We start from the raw sequence: 23,255 nt of genomic DNA, 5'->3' as shown, positions 1-23,255 counted from the left end.
TGGCTGTGTTTTAGCAAGTCCTGGCCCAAGTTTGAGAACGAATGATTTAGGGAAATGCTGGTTTGAATAAAACCACACAGGTTTCCCTCCTGTACACTTTATTCCACCCTAAAATACACACATGCTTACTGCGACTCTTCAAGAAGGAAAAAAAATATACAATTTTTCCAAGTGTCTTTGCCTGCGGGAGCCTATTTTCATGGAGTATCCCTAGGGGATGCTGCTCTGTGGACCGCATAGCAGGTCAGGCACACGAAGCATCATTTCTCGGGGCTGCTAGGAGCTAGAGATTGCTCAGTGCTGGCTCCTGGGGATTCATAAGGAGTGTTCGACAGACCCTTGAGATTAATTTTGAGCTCAGGCTCTCTGAGCTGTCATGGAACACCAAGATTTAAAAAAAAAAAAGTGCTGACAGGCAATTATGAAACCAATTCCCTTCAACACAGGCGTAATCCCCCCAAAGCTGGGGAAACAGCCAGCCCGTCTTGGCAGGGCAGTAATCTTTGTATCCACAAGGTGGCGCTCCCGGCTATAATTATATTGTTAGGTTCTGGATGAAAACTGCAATAATGACACTAACAAACAGAATTGAAACTTAGATTACAGTTTACACAGATGGCTTTCTATACAATCATGCTTTAAGTCTGACCACGTTTCGGTCAATTAATTTTTTTGTTTGTTTCTCTCAGTCACTGAAACATAATACATAGTAGGAGCAGGGAAGAACTTAATTTCAGGAGTGTAAAGCACACATCCTAAAGCACGTGTGTTGTCTCTCAGCTCTCTTTATTCCTTTCAGTACGAGAAAAAAATTTTAATGATTAATTTATAAGCAAGAGATATGGTCATTTAGTTAATCAGATTTGAAGGAGCTGATTGGCTTAGATAGAGAAAAGAGGGAGTGAGAGAGATTTTTCTGTTTGTCTTTTTTCCCCCAAAGACACAAATTTAACACTGGAAGCTAAAAGAAGACATCAGGAACCTCTGAGATTTCCCCCGGACATCATAATTGATGTTCCTTCCCCTCCTTGGTGGAAGCAGCTTGACTGAGCTGTTTCCTTATGTTCCGATTTTGATAGGGTTTAGAAAATAAAAATACCAGACACCCAGTCAGATGTGAATTTCAGATAAACAACACATACTGTTTTTTTAGAATAAGTATGTCCCATGCAATGTTTCAGACATGATTAAAGTAAAAAAAAAAAATCTTGCTTGTTTATGTGAAATTCAGATTTAGCGGGGCATCCTATATTTTGTCTGGCAACCTCACCTTGGAATAACACCACACTTTCCAGTCCTCTTCTTTTTCCTCCCTTACTCACTTTCCTGAGACCGGGAGGCAGAGCTCACAGCTGAGGCAGGACTGGGGCCACAGGCCACACCCCGTAAGTTTTACATTTGCCTGCGGGTCAGGCTCCTTCCCCACATCATGGCAGCTTCTAGACTGCAAAGGGCAGTGCTTTCTGCCCCCGCTTATGCATTAGAGTCACCTGGGGAATTTCAAATTCCCCAGAGATTCCCCTTCAGTGACTCTGGGTAGGGCCCGGGCACATGCATTTTAAACCTTCCCAAGTGATTCTTATATACACCCACGCTGAGAAACAGTACGCAGATCAGAGCGTCGCAAGCTGTACTGAGCTCAGGAGCCATCTGGGGCCTCGTTCAGCTACAGGTCCTGCTCAGAAGCTCTGGGGCCTCAGAAACTGCGTTGTCAACAAGCTCCCAGGCAATGTGGGTGCTCTGGGGGGGATCGATCCCACCTTGAGCAGCAAGACTTTAGAGCCTGAAAAGCTGACTTGGAGAGCCTGTGTTTCTCTTAATTCTCCAGAAACCCTCCTCATGAACTACCCCTTCTTCCAGCCCTGTTTGTATTTCAATTCTTCTGAAACAGACTGACATCACTGTCCCTAAGCTCACGTAGGTGAATTGCATGTTGGCTAATTAATTGCAAGGCGTCTGAGCCACACACTCCCTTAGAGGCTGCTGGCTACTTTCAGCTTCCTAGTCAGGCATCCTCCTAATTGCTCCAATGGTTCACAGGTTCACATCTCCAGGAAGAATTCACCAGAAGGGAAGCAAGACTCTCTGCTCCACGCACCTGTACACGCTTCAACCTTCGATTTATGTCCTAAATTTTCTTGCTGACACGTTGTAAAATGGTTTGAGGAAGTGGGAAAGCACACCTGTTACTTTTAGCACCGCCGCCTCACAGGGAGGGAGGAAGGAAGAGAAAACAAAACCCAGCCCCCAACCCATTAGTAACCTTACCGGCGACTTCTTAATGTCAGAGACGGCATAATTCCCTTGGGAGATCCATCTGGCAGATTCAGTTAGAGACAGGCCGGTTCCGTAAAGGTTGATGCTAAAACGACCCTGGAATAAATGGCCAACGAGAAAGATTTTTAGTCCACGTGACTTCCCAAGCAAAGGCCACACAATAAAAGGGAACTTGGAGAAAGATATTAATTAATTATGATAGCTACTAATAATTGAGGGTTCTTTTGGGCGGGGGGAGAGTGGAGTTGTGAACGAGGCACTTTACATGCATCATCTCATCCATCCTCGCAAGAGCTCTCAGAAGGGGATTTTCTTTACAGAGGGGGACAGCGAGGCCCGGCGCAGGTGATTAACTTCTCCGGGAGACACTGAGAACCCAACTCACATTTTCCTGACTTCAAAGTCCTCGCTCTCAACTACCGCTATTCTGCGTCCCTAACTCAGCAATCCTGATGTTGCTTACAATTATCAGATTCCTTCAGGAACAAAATGCCACAGTGTAATTTTTCTAACAAGATCTCGCTGCCAAAGCTTCCTTGGGTTTCAGCTCCCCGCGGCGCTGAGCACGCCGAGTCCTAAGCACAGCGGGGCGGGACTTCAAAGCAGAGGCGCGTTCTCTGGAGTTGCCAGCAGAGGGCGCGCGCGGCCTGCTCTGGACCGCAGGGGACCCGCCACCGCCACCAGGCCCAGGGAACCTAGACCTCCCAGCCCCGCTCTGGGATTCCTTTCCAAACGTGGCCTCGGGTGTTTGCCTTTTTATTTCCAAGGAGACGCTGCAGCAGAGAATCTCTCTTGCTTTCTCCACTTGTCTCTGTGTCTTTCTCTCGCAAAAATGACTCCACAAAGGCATCTAAAATAGATTCTTGAGGTTTTCTACTCCACCATGAACAGTTTCGGAGTTAAAAATGTTCTTTCTCTGCAGACGTTGGTGAAGGCTTCCTCTCTGAGCCTTACCATCCGGTTCTTCGTCAAAACGGTCTTTAATAAATCAAGGAGAGCATCAAGGTGGAGACTCACATCCAATCAGAGCTAAGCGTAAATTCAGCTTTTTCACCTGAACATACTATTACCCTGTAAGAACCTCAGTTTGTCCATCTGTAAAATGGAAGGTAATACGAGTGCCTCCTTCAGAGTAGTGTAGTGAGGGACTAAATGAAATTAGCCGTGGAGTGAACGCCTGGTACCTAGTAGATACTCAAAAATATTGATACCAGCCCTGCATTTTCTAATTGTTTTGTAAGGGTTAGTTTTCTCTCTCTAATATAACGGTGAGCTTATTGAGGGGGGGGGACTTGCTATTGCTTTATTTATATCAGTTATGGTTTGTAACATGTGACTAGGTACTTGATATTTACAGTCTTAACTAAATATTACATCCTAGCTCTTCCACGAAGACTTCCGGGATTAGGTGCAACTTGGAGGTTTCCTCTCCATGTCGGTTCCATAAATACTTGCTAAACAGAGTTTATGAACTCTTTAGGAGCCTGAAATTCCACATCTGTACCCTGGGGACAAACAGGATTCCTATTCACAGAGGTGATGGGAGGATTTAGTTTGGTCTAAGTCAGTGGATCTTATCAGAGGGCAACTTTGCTCCCAGGAGAAATCTGGCAGTCTCTGGAGACATTTTTGGTTGTTACGTCACAGCTAGTGTGTGTGTGCCACTAGCAGCTAGTGCAGACAGGCCCAGAGATACTGTTAAATATCCTACAATGCACAGCATGATCTCACACAACAGAGAATTATCCAGCCCAAAACATCAATCGTGCTGTGGTCTGGGGGATGAAATTATCCTAGAATCCTGACTCTTCTACCTTTAGTGTGACCTCAGGCTTACCTCTCCTGAGCCCATCTGTAAAATGGGTTAATAAGACATAATCTGTGAATAAGAGTAGAAGGTATAACATACCTAGCTTATTACCTGGCACAGAGCAGGTGAAATTTTAAAAATATTTTTTGGAACTTGTTTTATGACAGTACTACACAGATGTTAGTGGTTGTTATGCTGAGTGGCTTCAGTACGCAGGTATCCATGACCGTGGCTACACCGGAGGCTCAGCCTCCTTGCCCAGCCTCCTCAGACACGGGCTTCTACATGCTGTGTTAGCCCACCCGGCCATGTTCTTATCTTACTATCATTCCTGCCCTGAGGAGGGTGTCCACACCAATCACAAATGCCCAGACCTCGTTGCTGCCAAGGATGCCCTTATCTCTCCTTCCCTATCCTGTTTCCCACAAAGACTGCCTGTTCTGCCTGCATCTCAGAAGGCAGACTTGATCTGCTTTGACGTCAAAGTCCTTAGAAGGTCCAGGCTTCTAGCCTGAGGATGCCCCTGGCTGATCTGGGTGTCCAGTGTCTGAGCACGTAGCCAAGCAGACTACTTGCTAGCTAGATCTGCCCTTTCAGAGTGAGTGATAAGCAAGAGTTTTTGTCCTTATTCTCTTCCTGGCCTTTTCAGGTTCAGGGATTTGCATTTTCAGCTAGCGTCCTAGTTGATAATTAGCACTCTAAAAGTTGAGTGTCACCAGAGGAGTCAAGACCTACCGTCCTTTCTAGCTCCAGTCTGGGATATCTCTACCCCTAAAGGCCTTATCTTCAGGGTCTAAAGGGCATGAGAACTTTAGCTACTATCTCTGTTGCTGATTTTAAAGAGTAAAGATAATTCAGACATGCATACACTCGATGATCCAGAAAAGTTAGCCAAAGATGTATAATACCTCTGACAAACAGAGGTTCTGTTCTCTGTTGGACAAGGGTGAATGCTGCAAAAGTCTTGTCTGGACACAGGATCAGCCAGGCGTGTCTACCATCATGGGTTGGAACTCAGACACACTTAGGATCAAATCCGGCCTCTACTGAGCACTAGTGCGGGTTTGGGTAAGTTACCCGACGTCTCTACACCTCAGTTTCTTCATCGGCCAAAAGGGGGCAATCTCATAGGCTGCTGTGGATGATTAAATGCTACGCTGATTTACCAAGGCTGAGCACAGTGTCTCAAGTGTAGTAAACACTCAATGAACGCTATTAACACCAGCATCAGTAACGACAATGCTGCATCCACTGTGATCAGGATAACAAAATACGTTCTGGGCGCATCTTGAGTTGACAGCTCCTGGGGCCCTCCCCAAAGCAACAGCAATGGATGCGGAGGAAGAAGCAGACTGTCAAACAGAGCATCCCTCTGCTTTCATTTCTCTGCAGTCACAGACCAAAGGACAAGCAGGGCTCTAAAATAGCTTGCACAGTCATGCTTTCTGCAGACTTTTCCCTGGAAAAGTGATACGAAAAACTCCCATCTTTCATCAATATAGCTGGTACTCGGTACACTTCTGAGGAAGTGAATTCTAGAAGTATCCGATATGGTTTGAAGAATGGGCTGGAAAAAATACAACTTAACCTCTCACTGGCTTTGGTTTTCTCACTTAGCAACTGCTTTAGTGTCAGGATTTAGCAAATCAATCGGTTCATTTGTCTGAGTTATTAAAATAACTGAATGCAAATTACCTCGCATTTACTGAAGTTTCCCCAAAGATGCACATATCGAAACAAGAAAATCCTGAGGCATTTGAAAAAGGCAGGACTGGCCAATCTATAAGCTGTTAAATGCAACCCATACGAATGGGGTGTTTGAAGTCTCCAGTGCTCTAAAGAAACCGCACTTCAAAAGTTTTCAATTCCTGGGTAATGGAGAAAAGGCCCCTTTTAACATTCTGTCCTTTGTTTATTTTCTTTCTCCCCTGAGTGCTTCCTTTTCACTTCTCTAAAATGTTTAGCAATACTTTCTAAAGCTCCGGGCTGAGAAAACACGTTGTTAAAAGAAAATTCAGATGTGTTTGTCTTTGGATGGTCTCTGTGGTCATGTGTAAAGGCACCCTGGGGAGACAGTGCCTGGGATTCTGAACATCACCCAGTCCCAGTTCCTAGAATCCGTGAAGGCCCACAGCGACGTGGCAAACTCTTGTCACAGAGTCTGACAACAGCTTTGTAAAGACCTCGTGTAAATCAACGGAAAGACTGGGGCCACGTTCTCCTGTCCAGAACCACCTAATTCATTATGTCTGTCCTACCTTCTCCTCGCAGAAGCTTCTGGCAAAGACTGATGCCTGCTTTGCAAAATGAGTCCAGGAGGATTATCACAGCCTGTTCCGAAAGGCAAGTCAAAACCTGCCACACCTCTAAAGGGGCAAAAACGTGTGCAACTCTAGAACGGGTAAGACTGCCTGCAGCTGCTCTGGGGGAAAGCGCATTCAGGAGACAACTCTGCACGTCTTGGTCTAAACACGGCGCATTTACACATCTGAAACAGGAGGGACAGTTTTTCTGTCTCATGCAATATTCAGAATCTTTAATGGCTGACAGTCGGGGTGTTGGAACCCACTTGCACTGGCTTTTGAGAGACAACTGTGTGCATCTCTCCCCAAACCCTCCATTTCGTGACACGATATTGATGACTTGTAACCAGTCAGGCAGAAAATTTACACCACAGAAATGGGCAAATGCTGCAAAGCATTGCTTTCCCCCCCGCCCCGGCCTCTTCCCTTGGAGAGCCGGTTATTAAACATTTACCCACATGTCACTGCATAGTATTCATTGTTTTAACATCGTCCTGTGTTTAACCAAGCCCTTGCCATGTGATATCTAATTGGTTTCTAAACGTTTACCATGATCACAGATGCATTTTGCTGAACGCAGAAGTTTGGCCCCTGGCTGGGATCATTTCCTTAGGAAACACCCTGAGTAGCGGAGTGACTGGGTTGGGGGCTGTGAGCATCTGTGAGGCCCTTGATACAGGTGGCCAAAGTGCCTTCCAGAGCCGCTGTTCTAATTACATCTGCAGAACCAGATGCAGTCACGGGGGTGGGGGTATGTGAATCCCTGGGTGGGGGCTGGAGAGCTCCCGACTCGTACCTGAGGGCACTTGGCGGCGCTGTAGCAGTCCCCGGCGGTGGCAAAAGGGACGGGATGTCCTTCGCGTGTCCTGGCAAACTGTAAGTCAGTGGCTGTGGGGTTTTGGAGAAAGGGTTACAGGGAGCAGAGAGGTGAGAGTATGAGAAAGAGAAAGGGAAGGGCCAGGATATTAACAAGGAGACAGAAGGGAAGAAGAGTTAGAGAAATCATAAGAGGAAATGGGAGAGGAAAAAAGAAAACAAACCAAAGTATGATTAGTGAGCAAACGGATCCAGATGTACACTTGCTCTCCCCTCACTGTATCTGTGGGTCTGAGAGCTTCCTTCTCTGGGTTTTACCAGCGCTTTCTGTCTCTTCATAGTATGGAAGCCAAAAGGGGGGCTTAAGATGACTTTGGAATTGATTCCTATATAAATAAATATGTGAATCACCTCGCTTAAATGTAGTGTAACTGGATGACTGTGAATCTTCCGTAGAAGCAGCCGCTGAGGCTGCAGGACTGCAGGACAGGGCGGGGAATAAGCCAGCAAGGCATTTCCAGCTACTTAGCAGTTATTCCCCGAGGCTCATCTGTCCTCCCGTGGCCCAGGCACTATTACCACCAGAATGGGGAGCAATTAGAACTCACATCTTGAAAGTATTAACGGCAGTTTCTTAAGTGTGGGGCTAACTTTTTTAAAAAGATTTTTTTTAAAAAGCCAATAAAAACAGTGCTCGCGTTTTTAACCCTCTGGTGGCTCCCGAGAACAGCTCTGAGAATGGGGAAGGCGTATCAGGAGGTGGCAGACTGAGAATCCTACAAAATCTGGTGGGAACTAGAGACCAGAGGCAGCTTTTTAAACCTTTCTGCTTTCTTTCAGGAAGAGCAAGAGAAGGCCTTAATCTTTCTGCAGGTTCGTGGGAGGGAAAGCTGAGTCCCCCAACCTCCAAGGGCAGAAGCCCTGCCCACCTGAGCACGCAGAAGCCCTGGGTAAGTGGGAAACTGCAGATTCTGCCCTTAGCCCTCATCAGTCTGGCTGAAGGCAATTAAAAATATCTTGGTACAAATCAGATTTAATCTACCTGCAGAGGAAAGCAAGGCAAGGTTATGGGAACATGTTAATGAAGAAAAATTAATTATTCATTATTTGTTTCTCCACTACTCGAGGGAACGTGTTTGGATATTTGAGCTGTCTTTAACCACTCCTGTGATTAACATCCTTAACAAAAATGCAGTGTTGGCTGGAGTATGACATCAGTCCACGCTCGGGCTAGTTTAAAAAATGGTAATTCTGTCCTCCGTTTTTCTTCTGTAAATCGACAATCAGAGAAAATTAGTTTTACGCCCATGTGCATGTTTGTGTGTGTGTGTGCATATGTACACTGCTAGTGGAAGCCCAGGGTGGGGTGAATGTTGCTACATGAATGTCATAGCTTTGGAGTTTGCATCTGCTACCTTAAAACTTCTTCTCCCTTCGCAAGCTCTGCTACCAGGACTTCCCTGGTGGTCCAGTGGTAAAGAATCTGCCGTCCAATGCAGGGGACGCAGGTTCGACCCCTGGTCAGGGAACTAAGATCCCCTATGCCGCGGGGCAATTAAGCCCGCACAGCCCAACTACTGAGCTCACACGCCTCAACTAGAGCCCACGTCCTGCAGACTACAGAGCCCACATGCCCTGGAGCCTGTACGCCACAACTAGAGAAGAGAAAAACTGCACGCCACAACCAGAAAGAAGCCCGTGCGCCACAACGAAGAGCATATGTGCCGCTACTAAGACCAGACGCAACCAAAAAATAAAATAAAAATAAATAAATAATAAATAAATCTTAAAGAACAATTTGGCCACCGTGCTTGCTTTGCCCACCTGGCTCACTCCCATTTGGCCTCAAGGTCTCAATTTCAATGTCATATTTTGGGGGATGCTGCCCTGACTCCCCCACGGCGATGGTGCCCTTTCAGGTGCCTCCGTCTCCTCCATTCATTCATTCGTCGCAAATCTGATGCAGCACCGCCCCTGTGCTCAGCACTTCCCAGGCACTGCGGGGACAGCAGTGATCCAAGGGTGCAAAATCCCCCCCTCTGGCAGCTCAGACTGGGATTGTCATCACTGGACCCTAAGTTCCTCTTCACATCCTCCAGGCCTCGGCCCAGCCCCTGTGCAGGATGTTTTTGTTGTCTGAATGCAGAGACCCATGGACACATCCCCCAGGACGTCCCATGGAACTTACTGATGATCTGCATGGTGGTCAGGTCTATTCTGATCTTCTGGAAGCTGGAAAACCCAGCCGCCGTGTAGTCTTTCCGACACTGACAGTCATCACGTCGGCTCCCGTTGTAGGGACATTCGGTTGGGTTGTGCAACCTACATTACAGAGAGAACATCCCAGTAAGGATGGGGAGGTCCTTCCAGGGATCTCCAGGCATCCGGGATCTTCTGAGCCTGAGCTCTCCTACCTGTGCCCGTAAACCTCAGAAAAATTCTCAGAGTCACCGTGGACCAGTGTCATGTACTCCTTGGGGCGGTCAGAGTGCATCCCTGCACAGAAGACCTGAAAGACAGACCAGAAATAACCTGCAAGGGGTGGCTCAGAAACGGGACCATGAGGGCCAGGGCCGCTGGCTCTGAAACCAGGCTAGAAATAACGACTGAGCTCCGACGCGTACCTTCAGGAGCTTTCCCGTGACGATCAGGAAATATTCCCCATCTTCACCGGCACCTTTCAGCCTTTTTACTTCCTTGCAGTTCTGGGGCAACTCGCCTGGAAAACACAGACCGCGAAAACAGGCTGTGATTCTCCAGGATGTGCAGTGGCCGCCGACGGAAGGAGTTATGTTATGCATGCTCATGTCTGTCTGCAAGGGGGCCAATTTCTTAACAATAAGTTCTATATTTCTGAAAATGGCAGGCAAGCACAACAACAATGAAACCTGTTCTTCAAGCTCCAGAAGGACGGCTTCAGTGGGCCAACTTACAGTTATAGATATTGTGGCAGGTTTTTCTTTCTTCCGGCTTCAACTCATCAGGGCATAAGTGGCTGGGCTGGTCCTCGTTGGTGAGACACTGCACAGATCTCTGCATCACTCCGACGCCACAGGACACGGAACACTATAAGGCAGAGCACGGTCAGAGCTGTGGCTGCGGAACCTGGAGATATGGGCTTCTCGTGGTGTGGAACTCAGAGCCTGGAGGCTTGCACAGGAACCCCGTGTTGCTGGAAACAAATATCTGACACATGTAGGGCACTTCCTATGGGCCAGTCTCTGTGCTAAGATTTTTTTTTTAAATAAATTTATTTATTTTACTTATTTATTTTTGGCTGTGTTGGGTCTCTGTTGCTGTGCAGGGGCTTTCCCTAGTTGTAGCAAGCGGGGGCTACTCTTCGTTGCGGTGCACGGACTTCTCATTGCGGTGGCTTCTCTTGTTGCGGAGCACGGGCTCTAGGCGCACGGACTTCGGTAGGTGTGGCTCGTGGGCTCAGTAGTTGCGGCTCACGGGCTCAGTAGTTGTGGCTCACAGGCTCTAGAATGCAGGCTTAGTAGCTGTGGCTCACGGGCTTAGTTGCTCCGCAGCATGTGGGATCCCCCTGGACCAGGGCTCGAACCCGTGTCCCCTGCACTGGCAGGCATATTCCTAACCACGGAGCCACCAGGGAAGCCCTGTGCTAAGTCTTATATATACATGTCTATACGTACGTACATCCATACCTACATATGTGGTCATACATGTGAAATATATATATATAATATAATTTCCTCATCTGAGCCTCACAATAACCCTATGAGATAGTACTAGCATTATTCTATTTTTACAGAGGGGAGATTGAGGCTCCAATGTTAGGAAATTTGTTCACGGTCATGGTGGAGCCAGAATTTAAACCTTAACCCCTTTCAACTGGTCCCACACTCTTGCCCGATCATCACTTTGCATCAGTGAAAGCCTCACAGTCAGGAGCCAGGGGGCTGGGGCAGTTTTCAAGGGCGTTCCCAATATCAGATATTCTTACTCGCTGTAACCCCAATGCAACCAGGAATTCCTGATGCAGAAGCACGAGTGCTTACAGAATTCTTAGCCACAGAACCCACAATGAACAACTCCGTAACCCTTTTTCAGTGACAAACAAGAGTTCTGGGTGCTGTTTAATTTTAAACTGTGGTAAAATATATGGAACTTAAAAAGCTGCCATTACAGCCCACGTGCTTTTTAATGCATGAACGCATTTCAGCTTCACAAACACCCCATTCTGCAGGGGAGGGAACAGACACGAACGCTTGGCCCCTTATCGCAGGTCGTTCAATTGGGAACAGCAGAACCAGGAATCAGACGGAGGCTGTCTGGCCTCCCCGCCCCGTCCCCCTCTAACCAGGCCAAACGGCCCAACAAGCAGAGAAGCCCCCTTCCCCCTTCAGCCCGTTTCAAGATACTAACTCCTGTTTCTCACCCGGGGCTCTCCTGGAAGGACAGCTCAGGCAGGACATGTTTAAGTCGGGGTTTGAGATCCAAAAGCTTTCCGATTTCATCACTCAATCATCTACTTACGCTCCCCCAGTTGCCAACTCTCCAGGTGGCAGAGACAGGGCACTCCCGCAGGTAGCAGGGCTGGACGCTGGGTGGCTGTGCGCCCGGGCAGTTGATGGTGGTTTGATAGCTGTACTCATAATTCTCCTTCCCGGTGTAAATCTCGCTACAGGAGACAAGCCTTTGTTTGTAGCCCTTTCCACAGGTCACTGAGCACTGGGAAGAGAGCGGGTAGAGAGCAGAGGTTGGAGCGGGGCCTGGGGGCAGCCACAATAGGCCCCTGACCTCCACGGTGAACACTGACCTCGGGACAATGGGGCAGAGAGCTCTCACTTTATTAGCTTCTTACGGGCCGCGGGGGACCTGCAGCCCTACAGGAGCCTTCTGGGATCCAGGGCTGCCACTACACCTTTTGGCCCCCGCTGCGGGCGGGGGGCTTGACCCCCGCTCTGGATTTCACGGGGAGACGGGGCTGGGGGAGGTGCTCCAGCTGTCACCGGGTCCACTTACAGTGTCCAGAGCCCTACGTACTGGCGGCCAAATCACGCCTTTCCAAACCTACAATGACCGCATCAGAGAAGCGACCAAGTGGGCTGGAGAGAGCGCCAGAGACCACCTGTGTGTGAAATCCAGGCTCTCCCGGGACTCTGGGACAACCTCCTTCCCTACATGATGGTCTGCTTTCCCATCCGCCCTCCACTTAATTTCCTCCTTTCTTCTCTCTCCCTGGCTATATACCGTGACTTAAATGTTACCTTTCTGCTTCCCTCCCCCCAGCCCGGCTCTCTCTAAATCATGCAGTCATTTAGACCTTCTGCCGTAATTATACAGCATTTAAAAATACCCAGATGATACAGAAAAGGAGAAAGAAAAAGGTATTTTACTGGTGTCCCAGCTCCTTCTGTGATGGGACATCTAACTGGTTATTAATAAGATTTTAGATTACGTTCGGCCTCCTCAGCTAAGTATTTTACATAATACTTTTAAAAGAAAACTGAATTAACCAACAAATTATTTTGATGATATTTTTGGGCCAAGTCACCAAATAACTGGCCACTCCCTGTGAAAATGCAACATAAAATTAAGGTAGAGTTTCAGGATTCTCAAGATCAAAGGTTCTTTGGGCGGGGGCAGATGAACCCTGGAAACAGTGTGCAGCATGTGGTGTGTTTTGCTTTTTCTGGGGTGAGGGACCATAGCTTCTGCACGTTCTCACTTGCTATTAAAACCAGTGTCTCTTTTTCCTGGTGTCTCCTACGCTGTCGCTTTAAGTCACGTGGCTTGCCGCCCCCTGTAACTTTTCCAGGGGGAAGGCTCCCCTTGACGCGGTCCTAGAGTGAGCAGGGAACTGGCCCAGCCACAGGCATGCGGAGCATCCTTGGGCTTTGCTTTCCAGCTGGCTTAAGACATGCAAATACGCTGAGAACGTTTCTTCCTTCTCCGGCTGCCGCTGTTCAAATGCCCAAAGATGCAGTTGATGCCAGGCCAGGGGAGCGCAGGGCTAGTCTGAGGCGTTTCACGCATGGATAGATGGCTAATAAATGCTGTCTGTCCAAGCTGTGGGTATCTTAGAGTATCTAACTCAGTGCTTGCACGCCCTGACCTCAGTGTGGACTAATTTAAACAAGGCTGTACTTCTGAGAAGGCAAGTGCTAAGACCCTTTCCCCTTACCAGCCACAAGCAAAAGCAGCCCAGTGCCCATTTATGTGGGGGACGCAGTGGGAGACAGGTGTTGACAGATGGAAATGAGCCCCAAATATGGTCAGGTTTTATTCAGAGGCCTCCAGCGCTCTGAAAAGAACCCTTCAGTAGCTGTTAAGAGCATCCTGAAAATGTTGAGTGCCTCTGGCTTCCTTAATCCATTTCAGGCCAGAGCTGTTGAGTGTAAGAGGCTCTCATCGCTGGGGAGGGGAGAGAGGAGGGGAAGGTCTTATGGTTGACTCTCCACGCCTTGGTGCCACGTGCATGTTTCATGATGAGTGCAGATTACTTTTCTAACTTGAAAATAACCATAAAGCAAAATGAAACAATAAGAATGTGGGCTTCTTGCGCTAGCGATACACGTCGGGCCCAACCAGGGAAATGCACACGTGAGCCAGGGCTGATGGAGTCTTCTTCTCCGATAGGGAGCACACAGAACTCTGCAGGTGATGGAGGCCCCAGACAGAAGGCAAATCCTGCTGTGGCTTTGGCATTTTACTAAAAGCTTTTCTAGAGGGAATTCTGGTCCAGTTCCTTGGGCATCACTCCCCCTTGCAGAGTCCCTTCCCATGATCCTGGTATCTGTACAAAGTCCTGTCTCCATCCCTCTCATCTTTGCCTATAGCTTGCAGATTTTTCAACTCATGGTACACCTGAAAATTTGCAGATGTCTGGAAGACTTTTTAAAAAAATTTTCTCCCTGTCTCTTCTTTTGGGGGTTAATATTAAGGTTATGGTAAAGCCACAGGAGGAACATTATGCAAGTCTCAGAAAGAGACCAAAACTCTTTCAGTGTAATGACAACACACCAAATCCAGCTAAGATGCGCATGTCAACCTTGGCAGTGTGACAGGCACACGAACTCCAGCAAGACGAGTGACCGAGAACCAAGCCAGAAACCAGGAAGAAGAGGCCCCCAGGAGGCAGACAGGTGAATGGTCTCAGGGACAGAGGCCTGAGGAGGGAGAGAGGCCAGAAAGGAAGGCTCTCCCTTCCTGAGAGTCGGGGGGTGGCCTTGTGCAGCAACCCAGAGAACCAGAAGTTAGGGACCATGCCTTTCAAGGCACTGGGAGGGGTGAACTGAACAGGAGAGAGGAGCCCCCTGGACACACCTCCCTCCACCCGCCTTGGTATCTGAATGGGTTGGAATCTGTGCGTCAAACCCAAAATCAAGAACTATTTTGAACACTCATCTGGACTTCCCATGTTCCTGGATGGGCAAGAGTAAATCTATTTCTAATGATCGAGACCACAACTCCCCTCCTTTCTTTGAGAACATACCAAGAACAGGTAGGGCTGGTATAGAGCAGAGCTTCTCACCCTCAGCACCCCTGACATTTGGGCTCAATAGCTCTCTGTTGTGGTGCTGTCCCGTACACTGTAGGAGGTTTAGCAGCACCCCTGGTCTCTACCCACCAGATGCCAGTAGCAGCCTACCTCCCCCTGCTGTGACAACCAAAAATGTCTCCAGACAGCGCCAAATGTCCCGCAGGAGGTGGGGAGGGGAGGGCAAATTCACTGGGGTAGAGTGAAGGATGGGGAGACATAGTTAGACAAGGCTTTAGGAACAGTTTTAGTGCAGAAACAATTCAACACTCAACAAACACATCATCTAAATGCAAATATTCATCCCATTAAAACGTGAAATTGCTGCCCTGTTGAACTCTAACGAGACGCCAGCAATAGCAAAGCACCTTTGCTATGAGCCCAGATACGTCCCTTTCACATCTCTAAATTCTCTGGGGCAAATGACAACTAGTGTTGATGTTACAGGTCTTTCAGTATTTGAAAGTATCATGAGGTTTGAAAATATAATCATGTGACTGTTACTACTGGTTTATGAATAATAAAAAGCATCTAGGTAGGCACTGTGTATGGGAGGAGATAAGGAAAAACAGACACTTGAGATTCCTTGGATATTATGGAAAACGATTTCATTCCTCTGGATCAGAGCCTGTTAAATGGGCAACCAACGTCTGGCCCACAAAAGTGTTTGGTTCGACCCACACAGTGTTTTAAATAAATAATCTGAGTCCACATTTTAAGATTAGGAGATAGCACAGAAAAGTCCAAAGTTTTGTCCTCTCTTGAAACATCAGGTTTGGTTACAATGGACCCACATTTCTGCATGGCCTCTGTTGGAGTGGAAAAGAACCTGTTCCCCTTACACATCATGTGCTAGTTAGTCACAGTCCCCACCATTCCCTATTGCCTCCCTGATGCTAAGACATTTTTGTGTCATACTTAACTTTCTTCAGGCACCTATAGGAAACATATGAACTTGCAGTGTCTGTAAGAATTCATTTCTAATCATACTATTAGGACATTAAAGGGAATCACAGGACGCAGAGTTGAGAGGAGCGTGGATACCATCTTATGCACCGCCCCCCCCACTCTGCACCTGTAGGACTCTGGCCCAGGAGGGCTGAGGGACTTGTTTGAGGGCTCCCAGTTCTCAGGGATAGAACTGGCAGGTGGGTGTGAGTCTCCCATATTCCTGCCCTCATCACTCTGTTGCCCTCAGGCCATCGCTGACCTGAAGGCAGATCCAGAATCCCCAGGACTGTACCTCTGACCATTCTCCTGTGATCCAGACATACTCGCAGGGCTGCAAGCCACAGCTCTCGCGATCCACAGGCCGTGTGCTCATGTCACAGTGCATGCCGTGAACCTCGTCACCTTTGTCCTCACCCACACACACCACCTTGCGGTACCTGGAGCCTTTCCCACAAGTCTTGGTGCACTGTTAAAGACAGACAAAACAGGTGGTGACATGGAAAGATAACAGATGATTTCTTACATCCTGTTACCATAATGATTTATTTTCCTTTCTATATACTCTTTAAGACTGCGAGATCTCTGAGGGTACGTATTACTAGAGAACTCATTATTTTACCCCCATTACTTAACAGTATAACATAGAAGAACAAGGCTGACTACATATTGGATTTATTCCTTTAGCTCTAACCCTTGTTTTCTGTTGCCTGTGCTTAGTCGTGCTGGCTCTGCACCTTTTGTAAAAGAATGTTGCCTACAGCCTGAAATGAACAGGACAGCCTATTCTCAAGGCTCTGGCCCTTAAAGTATAAGTATAAAAGAAGCCTGAATTCTAACTCTGGAAAGATGGTTCTTTGGGACACTAGTCCACCAACTTCTCTGTCTGCTGCTGGCTTTCTGAATAAAATTGCTATTCCTTGTCCCAACACCTTGTCTCTCGATTAAGTGGCCTGTCATGCAGTGAGCAGCATGAACTTGAACACGGTAACAACAACACTGTTCCTGTCATAGCGATCAGCATTCAGTAAGTGGCTGTCTGAATGAAGCAGTGAAAGTGTGAATGAATGAATTTCAGGTTTGGAAAGGACCTTAAGGCCTGACTACTTCACCCATTCAAACAAACGCTGAATCTCTTTAAAACTTATGGCCAAAGGGTGTCAAAATACCTCTAGAGTCAGGGAAGTTATTCCCTGTCCAGGTGGCCCATTTCATCTTATAACATGGAACTAAGCCTGTCTCTTAGCCAAAACCAGCCTGTTGTCCTACTTGTCGATTCCAAGGGAGCATACAGAACAAATTTTGTTTCTCACAAATAACCCCCTTCAGGGACTTGAGGAGAGATTTCCTGTGGCCTCTATAGCCTTTTCTTCTCCAGGGGGAACTGCTCTCACCCCTTGATCATCTGGCCAATATTCACCAAGTTCCTAAGACGTGTCAGGCCCTGTGATGGGTCTGGATGAACAGGAGCAGACACAAATAGCACAAACCCTGCCCTCAGAGAGGAGCTGTGTTTTAGTAGCAAAGACAGACGTTAAAGATGTAGACAGTTAGGCAGCAAGATTTAGCCATTATTATAATTTCTACTTTTCAGATGAATAAACTGGGACTTAGCCTAAAGAACTGATTCCTGGTTATCCATCTCTTTGTCAGGTGAATGGCATAGATATTTTTTATTCCCATAAACCAAGTGGAGAAAATAGAGCAAGTCGTATGTTTCATTCTAGGATGATCTCTGTGCTGACCACAAATTTCTTATCTTTTTTGCTTTCACCAACAGAAAACCCCACGGTAGAGGTTTTACCTTAGTTATCTGTGTTGTTAAAGTTCTCCCAAAGCCTGTCCTATCTGAAGCACCTGCGTCACCCAACATTTCAAGACTCCAGATTACATAGGAAAGTCACTGTAACCAACCCGTGTCAAGGACAGCTTAGGTTTCCTTTAACCAGGGATTACAAACTCTGTTGCCCCTGGGCCTTATCCAACTCCTGCGAGCTGTCATTGTTGTTCACATAATGTCTCTTAAACGTTTTCCTTCTAGTCTTTTTAGGGAGGGCCTTAGACCCCACCTCTTTTTTGTCTCTCACAAGCCTGCTTCTCTTTTATTACCCAAAGCATCCCAAAGGCATTTGACTTTGGAATCCAGCTTGACTCAGAAATGTCTTTCCTGATATACTTCTTGCCTTTCTTTTTCTTTCTTTCTTTCCTTTCCTTTTTGTTTTTTGGTAGCAAAATACACGTAACATAAAATTCACCATTTTAACCATTTTGAAGTGTACAATTCAGCGGAGTGTAGTCACTGGTCATGTTGTGCAATCGTCATCACTATCTAGTTCCAGAATATTTTCATCACCCCAAAAGGGAACGCTGTACCCATGAAGCAGTCACTCCCCATCTCCCCTTCCTCCCAGTCTGTGGCAACCACCGATCTGCTTTCTGTCTCTGGATTTGCTTGTTCTGGGTATTTCATAGAAATGGAATCATCCAGTCTGTGGCCTTTGGTGTCTGGGTTCTTTCATTTAGCATAATGCTTTCAAGGTCTTGCCACATTGGATCAGTACTTCACTCCTTTTCATGGCTGAACACTCCATTGTATGAATATACCACATTTTGTTTATTCAAATGTTAATGGACATTTGGGTTTGTTGCCATCTTTTGGCTATTATGAAGAGTGCTGCTATGCACATTCATATGCAAATTTGAACATCTGATTTCAATTCTTTCGGGTATATCCTTAGGAGTGGAAATGCTGGGTCATCTGGTATAACCATGTCTTTTGTGAGATGCTTTGTTCTTTCAGAAAGTAGTAGGGATATGTATGTGGTTGTGTCCTGGTATTGTAAACCTGTGGTGGTATCCTTATCGTTTGCAAACTTAATTCAAAACTTCTGCTGCTTGGAAGCAAATCTCTACATCTAGAGTATGGAACCATTTATAATTTTTGTGGGGCACAAATATGAACAGAAAACAGTGTGAGATGAGCACAGAGGAGCAGATCCCTTCCCACCAGTGCAGGAGGCTGGCTGAGCTCAGTGCCTAGCTCAGCTCTGACTCAGCAGTTCTGGGGGTTTCTCTTCCCCTGGAGGATGCTGGGAACCATCGTGAAGGAATAACGTTTTTGTTTCTTCATTAAAAAAAGCCAAATGAGGCCCTGAATGTTACAAAACAAAACAATGGTTAATCTGTGATGTGTAGATCTATGCAGAAGACATACTTAACTCCCCATAGAAAAAGTAATTCCTTAGAAAATCAGGACTTAGGTGACTCAGAGAAGATCATGATTATTGAGCAGCCTACCTGGACTAAACCTTCCAGTGTCCTCTTTCATTTTCACTAATCCTTAGGGCTTTAATCTGTAGCAATAAGTAACAGTTTAGAGCAGAAAGCAAGGATTACTAAATACTTTCTGCTTGTTAGGTGTTTTTCCCTTGGTCTTAAATAATGGTTAACTACCATAAAAACTATTTTGCCAGCGGTGGCAAAGGGCGTTGGGAAGCCTTACTTTGAATATAACTTTTAGAAAAATTAAACTAAGTAAATAAGTGACTTGCCCAGTGGTTTGGAATGAGTCAATAGCAGCTTTGAAAATCACTTAGCATGGCTTTTCTCCTGGAGTTTTAAATCCTAACCAGAGCACAGGGGCTGGGTAATCACAAAGCAAATCCAGCCCATACTATAGGATTTTATCAGCTTTCAGTAATATCACTTCTCCCACCCACCTAGGATTTATGGCTCCTTCCTCCGTCCTGGAATATGATCTGGAGTGTTCTGAAAAACAGCTGGAGAAGCTCAACTAAGCTTCTTTTAATTTACAAAAGATTCTTCTCCAATTTCATTACAGATTTTAGAAAAAAAACGATACCAAGTATGGAAGTCACACCACCAGCATCTCTGAAATTCAGCACACCTGTAATTCAGAAAGCAAATATCACAGCCCTGGGTTAACTTGGCTAACTTACCCATTGTCCCACGGGCTACATGTGCCTGTAAATGTGCTAAAACTAACAGGGGAAAATAACTTTTTAAATTTGAGGGTGAGGAAGATCTAAAATAAAATATTTTATTTAGCTAGGTTGGTTGGCCACGGGGTAATGGTCTAAAAAGGGTCACTTAATGCAATGGGTAGAAACTGTCTTTCCTTAAAGACTGCAACCAAGTTGCTTTACATTTTTTTGGTGAGATGCACTAACCATGGAGGGAAGAAAATCATTCTTCATATTCACCTGCTCAACCTTTAAGGTTGCTGATTTTCTCCATGGATGAAAGAATGTGTTGCGTCCTTACTAGGGCCAGGCTACCATTGTCGGATAGTGTGTGGAACAACCAAGTCAAAGAACAAATGGGGAGCCTGACAGCATAGCGTTCTGGAAGTGCTACACAGAGTCCTTGGCTAAAAGGACCAGGAAGTGCAAATCAATTTATCTAACATTGCTTTAAATTAAAAAAAGAAAAAGCAACCTTCAAATTACCAATGGGTTCATTTTAAAAGTCAGGTATGTGGAGTTTGGACATCTTTGCCCCAAAATAGTATACTTGCAAGGGAAAAAGGCAGAAATAATACTATGGAGACACTTTGTAACTTTAAAGTCATTCACTCATTCAACCAATACAAGCACACCTCAGAGACACCGTGGGTTTGGTTCCAGACCACCGCAATAAAGGGAATATCGCAATAAAGCGAGTCACGTGAATTGCTTGGTTTTCCAAGGCATATAAAAATTATATTTACACTATAATCTACTAACTATGCAATAGCATGTCTAAAAAAATGTACATAATTTAAAAATACTTTCTTGCTAAAAAAAGCTAACCATCACCTTAGCCTTCAGCAAGTCCTAGCAGTGACGTCAAAGATCACTGATCACAGGTCACCATAACAAATACAGTAGAGAAAAACGGAAATATTGCGAGAATTACCAAAATGTGACACAAAGTGAGGAAATGTTGTTGGAAAAAATGGCAGCAACAGACCCGCTCAACGCAGAGTTGCCACAAACCTTCAATTTGTAAAAAAAACAAAACAAAACCCCACAGTACCTGCAAAGTGCAATATAGTGAAGTACAATAAAACGAGGTCTGCCTATTTGCAATGGGCCAAGTTCTATGCTGGGCATGGGGTTACAGCCCTGACATCTTCCTACTCACCTTCTCTCTCTCTCTTATGACACCCGGGGTGGCTGTTCCTCCCAGCTGGGGGTTCGTGTGTCAAGACAGTCGGCTAACTGGTGACCCCTGGGGTTTAGCACTCAGGGCTGCCTTGTATGGCTGTTGTGAGCAGGTATGAGCTTCATAACAGAGAGTGTAATGGAGGTGGAAGCCATCAGGGTATCTGCAGCTGTGACAGCAAGAAAAGAGGAAGGACCGGGGGTGGGAATCCCCACAACGCTGAAAGCAGTGCGCCGAGGTAACCTGCCACACGGGAGATGGGGGGCACTCTCAGGGGGGGGCTCAGCATGCGTGGCTGGAGGTGGATGTCACGGGGAGGTGGGGCAGGGAAATGATGACAGCAGTTGGGGGTCCTCAGAGCCTTTGGTTTGAGATGGGGATTTCAGAAGGTGGGCAGAGGCCAGGTCACAGAGGGCCTTGTAAATGTCTCACGCTGCTTAGGAGAAAATCCAAACTCTTGCCCTGGCTTACAGAACACGTCACAACCTGGGTGCTCCGACAGGTCCAACCTCATTTCAGCCTTCCGGTCCTTTTGCTGACTCTGCTCCCAACGTGCTGTGCTTTTGTCCACAAACATGCTGGGCTCTGTCCTCCCTCTCCCTTCTACCTAGAATCACCTCCTTTTGCCCTTTATCACCAAGCACCCTAGAGAAGGTGGGACTAGCCTATCATGCTCTGTCTCTATCTCAGCACCTTGTTGTTGTTTTCCATCACAGCACTTTTCACAATTGGCAATTCCATATAACACATGTGTTTGCTTGTCTTCTGTCTCTCTCACTTGATCATCAATCCCACCACAGCAATTGCACATTTTCTATTGCATCCCTAATGCCTAGTGCCTGGCACTTTGCAGGCGCTCGACAAAGATTTGTTGAATAAATTAATGAGGGAATGAGTGATAAAGAGTTAATAGCTGGCCCTTGTTCACACATCAAAACCCAATCACTCCCTACTGTAAACTTCATAAAATCTTTGTAACCAACTGACCTGAAGCTCATTACTAATTTTTCTGTGCTAAGAAGATGAACTTGGGAATCATTCTACAGCTGATCTCAATAAAAGTTTTTAGAATCCAAATACGTATTAGAGTGGTCCAAGTCCCTGCACTGGGTCAAAGAGTCACGGGCGGGCAGTTCTATAAAGGCCATAGCTTGTCCATGGCAATGTGACAATAAAGTAAAACAGCTGTTCGTACTGGAAAAACAGTTTGTTCTAAAAGACATTGTAGAGTGCTGTGATTCTAAATAGTTAAAGAAGAAAGACCATCAATTAGCAGGCTTTGTTCTGTAATGCCTTGCTTTTTCCTTCCCTCCCTCCCTCCCTCTCTCCTTCCTTCCTTCCTTCCCTCTCTCCACCCATTATTTTGTCCCTCCATTCATTCATAAATTCATTCATTCACCAAGGGTCTTCAGTGCTGTAGGTACTGTGCTAAATGCTGGGGAAAACTCTGGTGAACAAGCTTTCTGACCTCCAACAGCTGATAACCTAGACAAGAAAAACAGGCTACAACAATTCAGAGTGCTAGCTGCTGAAGCAGAATATTTTCAGGGTGATAGAGCTGAGGGGAGGGCCATCTGACTCAGTCATTTGAGGGGAGGTGTGATTTTTCAAGGGCTTCTGAAAGGATGTGACATCTTGATTCAGGCCTGAAGGATGAGCAAGAGTCACTGATGTGAGGGAAGGTTCAGGGCAGCCACTTTGTGACACAGAGGTACCAGGGAGGAAAGAGAGTATTCTGGGTAAAGGTAAAAAAGAGTATTTGCAAGAACTGGGAGACTTACTCCTTAAAACAAAGAGATGCATAACGTACATACTCACAATTCAAGTTGGATGGAAAAACCTCTGCAGCTATAAGTAAATTCATAGTCAGATTATAATACTATCAATAAGTTTTTTACGATAGTAGTTTTCAAAAGAATTAAAAGGTCATGTATTTTTTTAAACTCAGTCTCATGAGCATAATAATTCTAAAGTGAGTAAAACTGAGCAGTGAAAAGCTAAATAACTAGCCCAAAGTTGGCGGGTGATCTTAAAAGCCCAACATTGTGATACGTGGATAAGCTGAAGTGCTGGTCATCATCTGAATCCTCCATCAGGAGTCCACTGTACCAAAGAGAACTACCATTTGTGGAAGGCCTAAAATATACTAGGCACTGCACTGCATCGCTCACTTAATCTCACTTAACCCTCACTATGACATTCAGCAAAGTCTGCCATACAATTCCCATTTTGCAGATAAGCTAACTGGAGCCCAGAGATTTGAGGTCAATTTGCCAGAGCCACACACTGAATGGTCTTTTGTTTACAACACTCTGCTTTTAGGGCATAAACAAATGGGACATGAATGTCTGGAAAGAGCATCTTCCGCTTGTCTAATAATTTTTCTCTGCGTCTGAAAGTCCAGGCTCTATCTTATGATATCATGAATGAA

General features: G+C 46.2%; 1 protein-coding gene across 2 annotated transcripts in view; it reads right to left on the bottom strand.

Moving 5' to 3' along the window:
- Nucleotides 1-23,255, bottom strand: part of ADAMTS9 (ADAM metallopeptidase with thrombospondin type 1 motif 9) — a 223,826-nt gene that overhangs the window by 65,204 nt on the left and 135,367 nt on the right. For both annotated transcript variants that reach the window (XR_009542735.1, XM_060161420.1), the window contains 8 exons: nt 15,954-16,127; nt 11,704-11,898; nt 10,140-10,272; nt 9,831-9,925; nt 9,621-9,715; nt 9,395-9,528; nt 7,187-7,278; nt 2,269-2,373 (listed from right to left, as the gene is read on the bottom strand). Coding sequence is in view for 1 of the 2 variants with exons in the window: in XM_060161420.1 (XP_060017403.1) it covers nt 2,269-2,373; nt 7,187-7,278; nt 9,395-9,528; nt 9,621-9,715; nt 9,831-9,925; nt 10,140-10,272; nt 11,704-11,898; nt 15,954-16,127 (1,023 nt within the window). In the remaining variant the exon portion in view is untranslated. The remainder of the gene's footprint in view (nt 1-2,268; nt 2,374-7,186; nt 7,279-9,394; nt 9,529-9,620; nt 9,716-9,830; nt 9,926-10,139; nt 10,273-11,703; nt 11,899-15,953; nt 16,128-23,255) is intronic.

This window comes from Lagenorhynchus albirostris, chromosome 10 (assembly GCF_949774975.1).
Source record: "Lagenorhynchus albirostris chromosome 10, mLagAlb1.1, whole genome shotgun sequence".
NCBI lineage: Eukaryota > Metazoa > Chordata > Mammalia > Artiodactyla > Delphinidae > Lagenorhynchus > Lagenorhynchus albirostris.
This window is presented reverse-complemented; position numbering and strand designations above follow the sequence as displayed.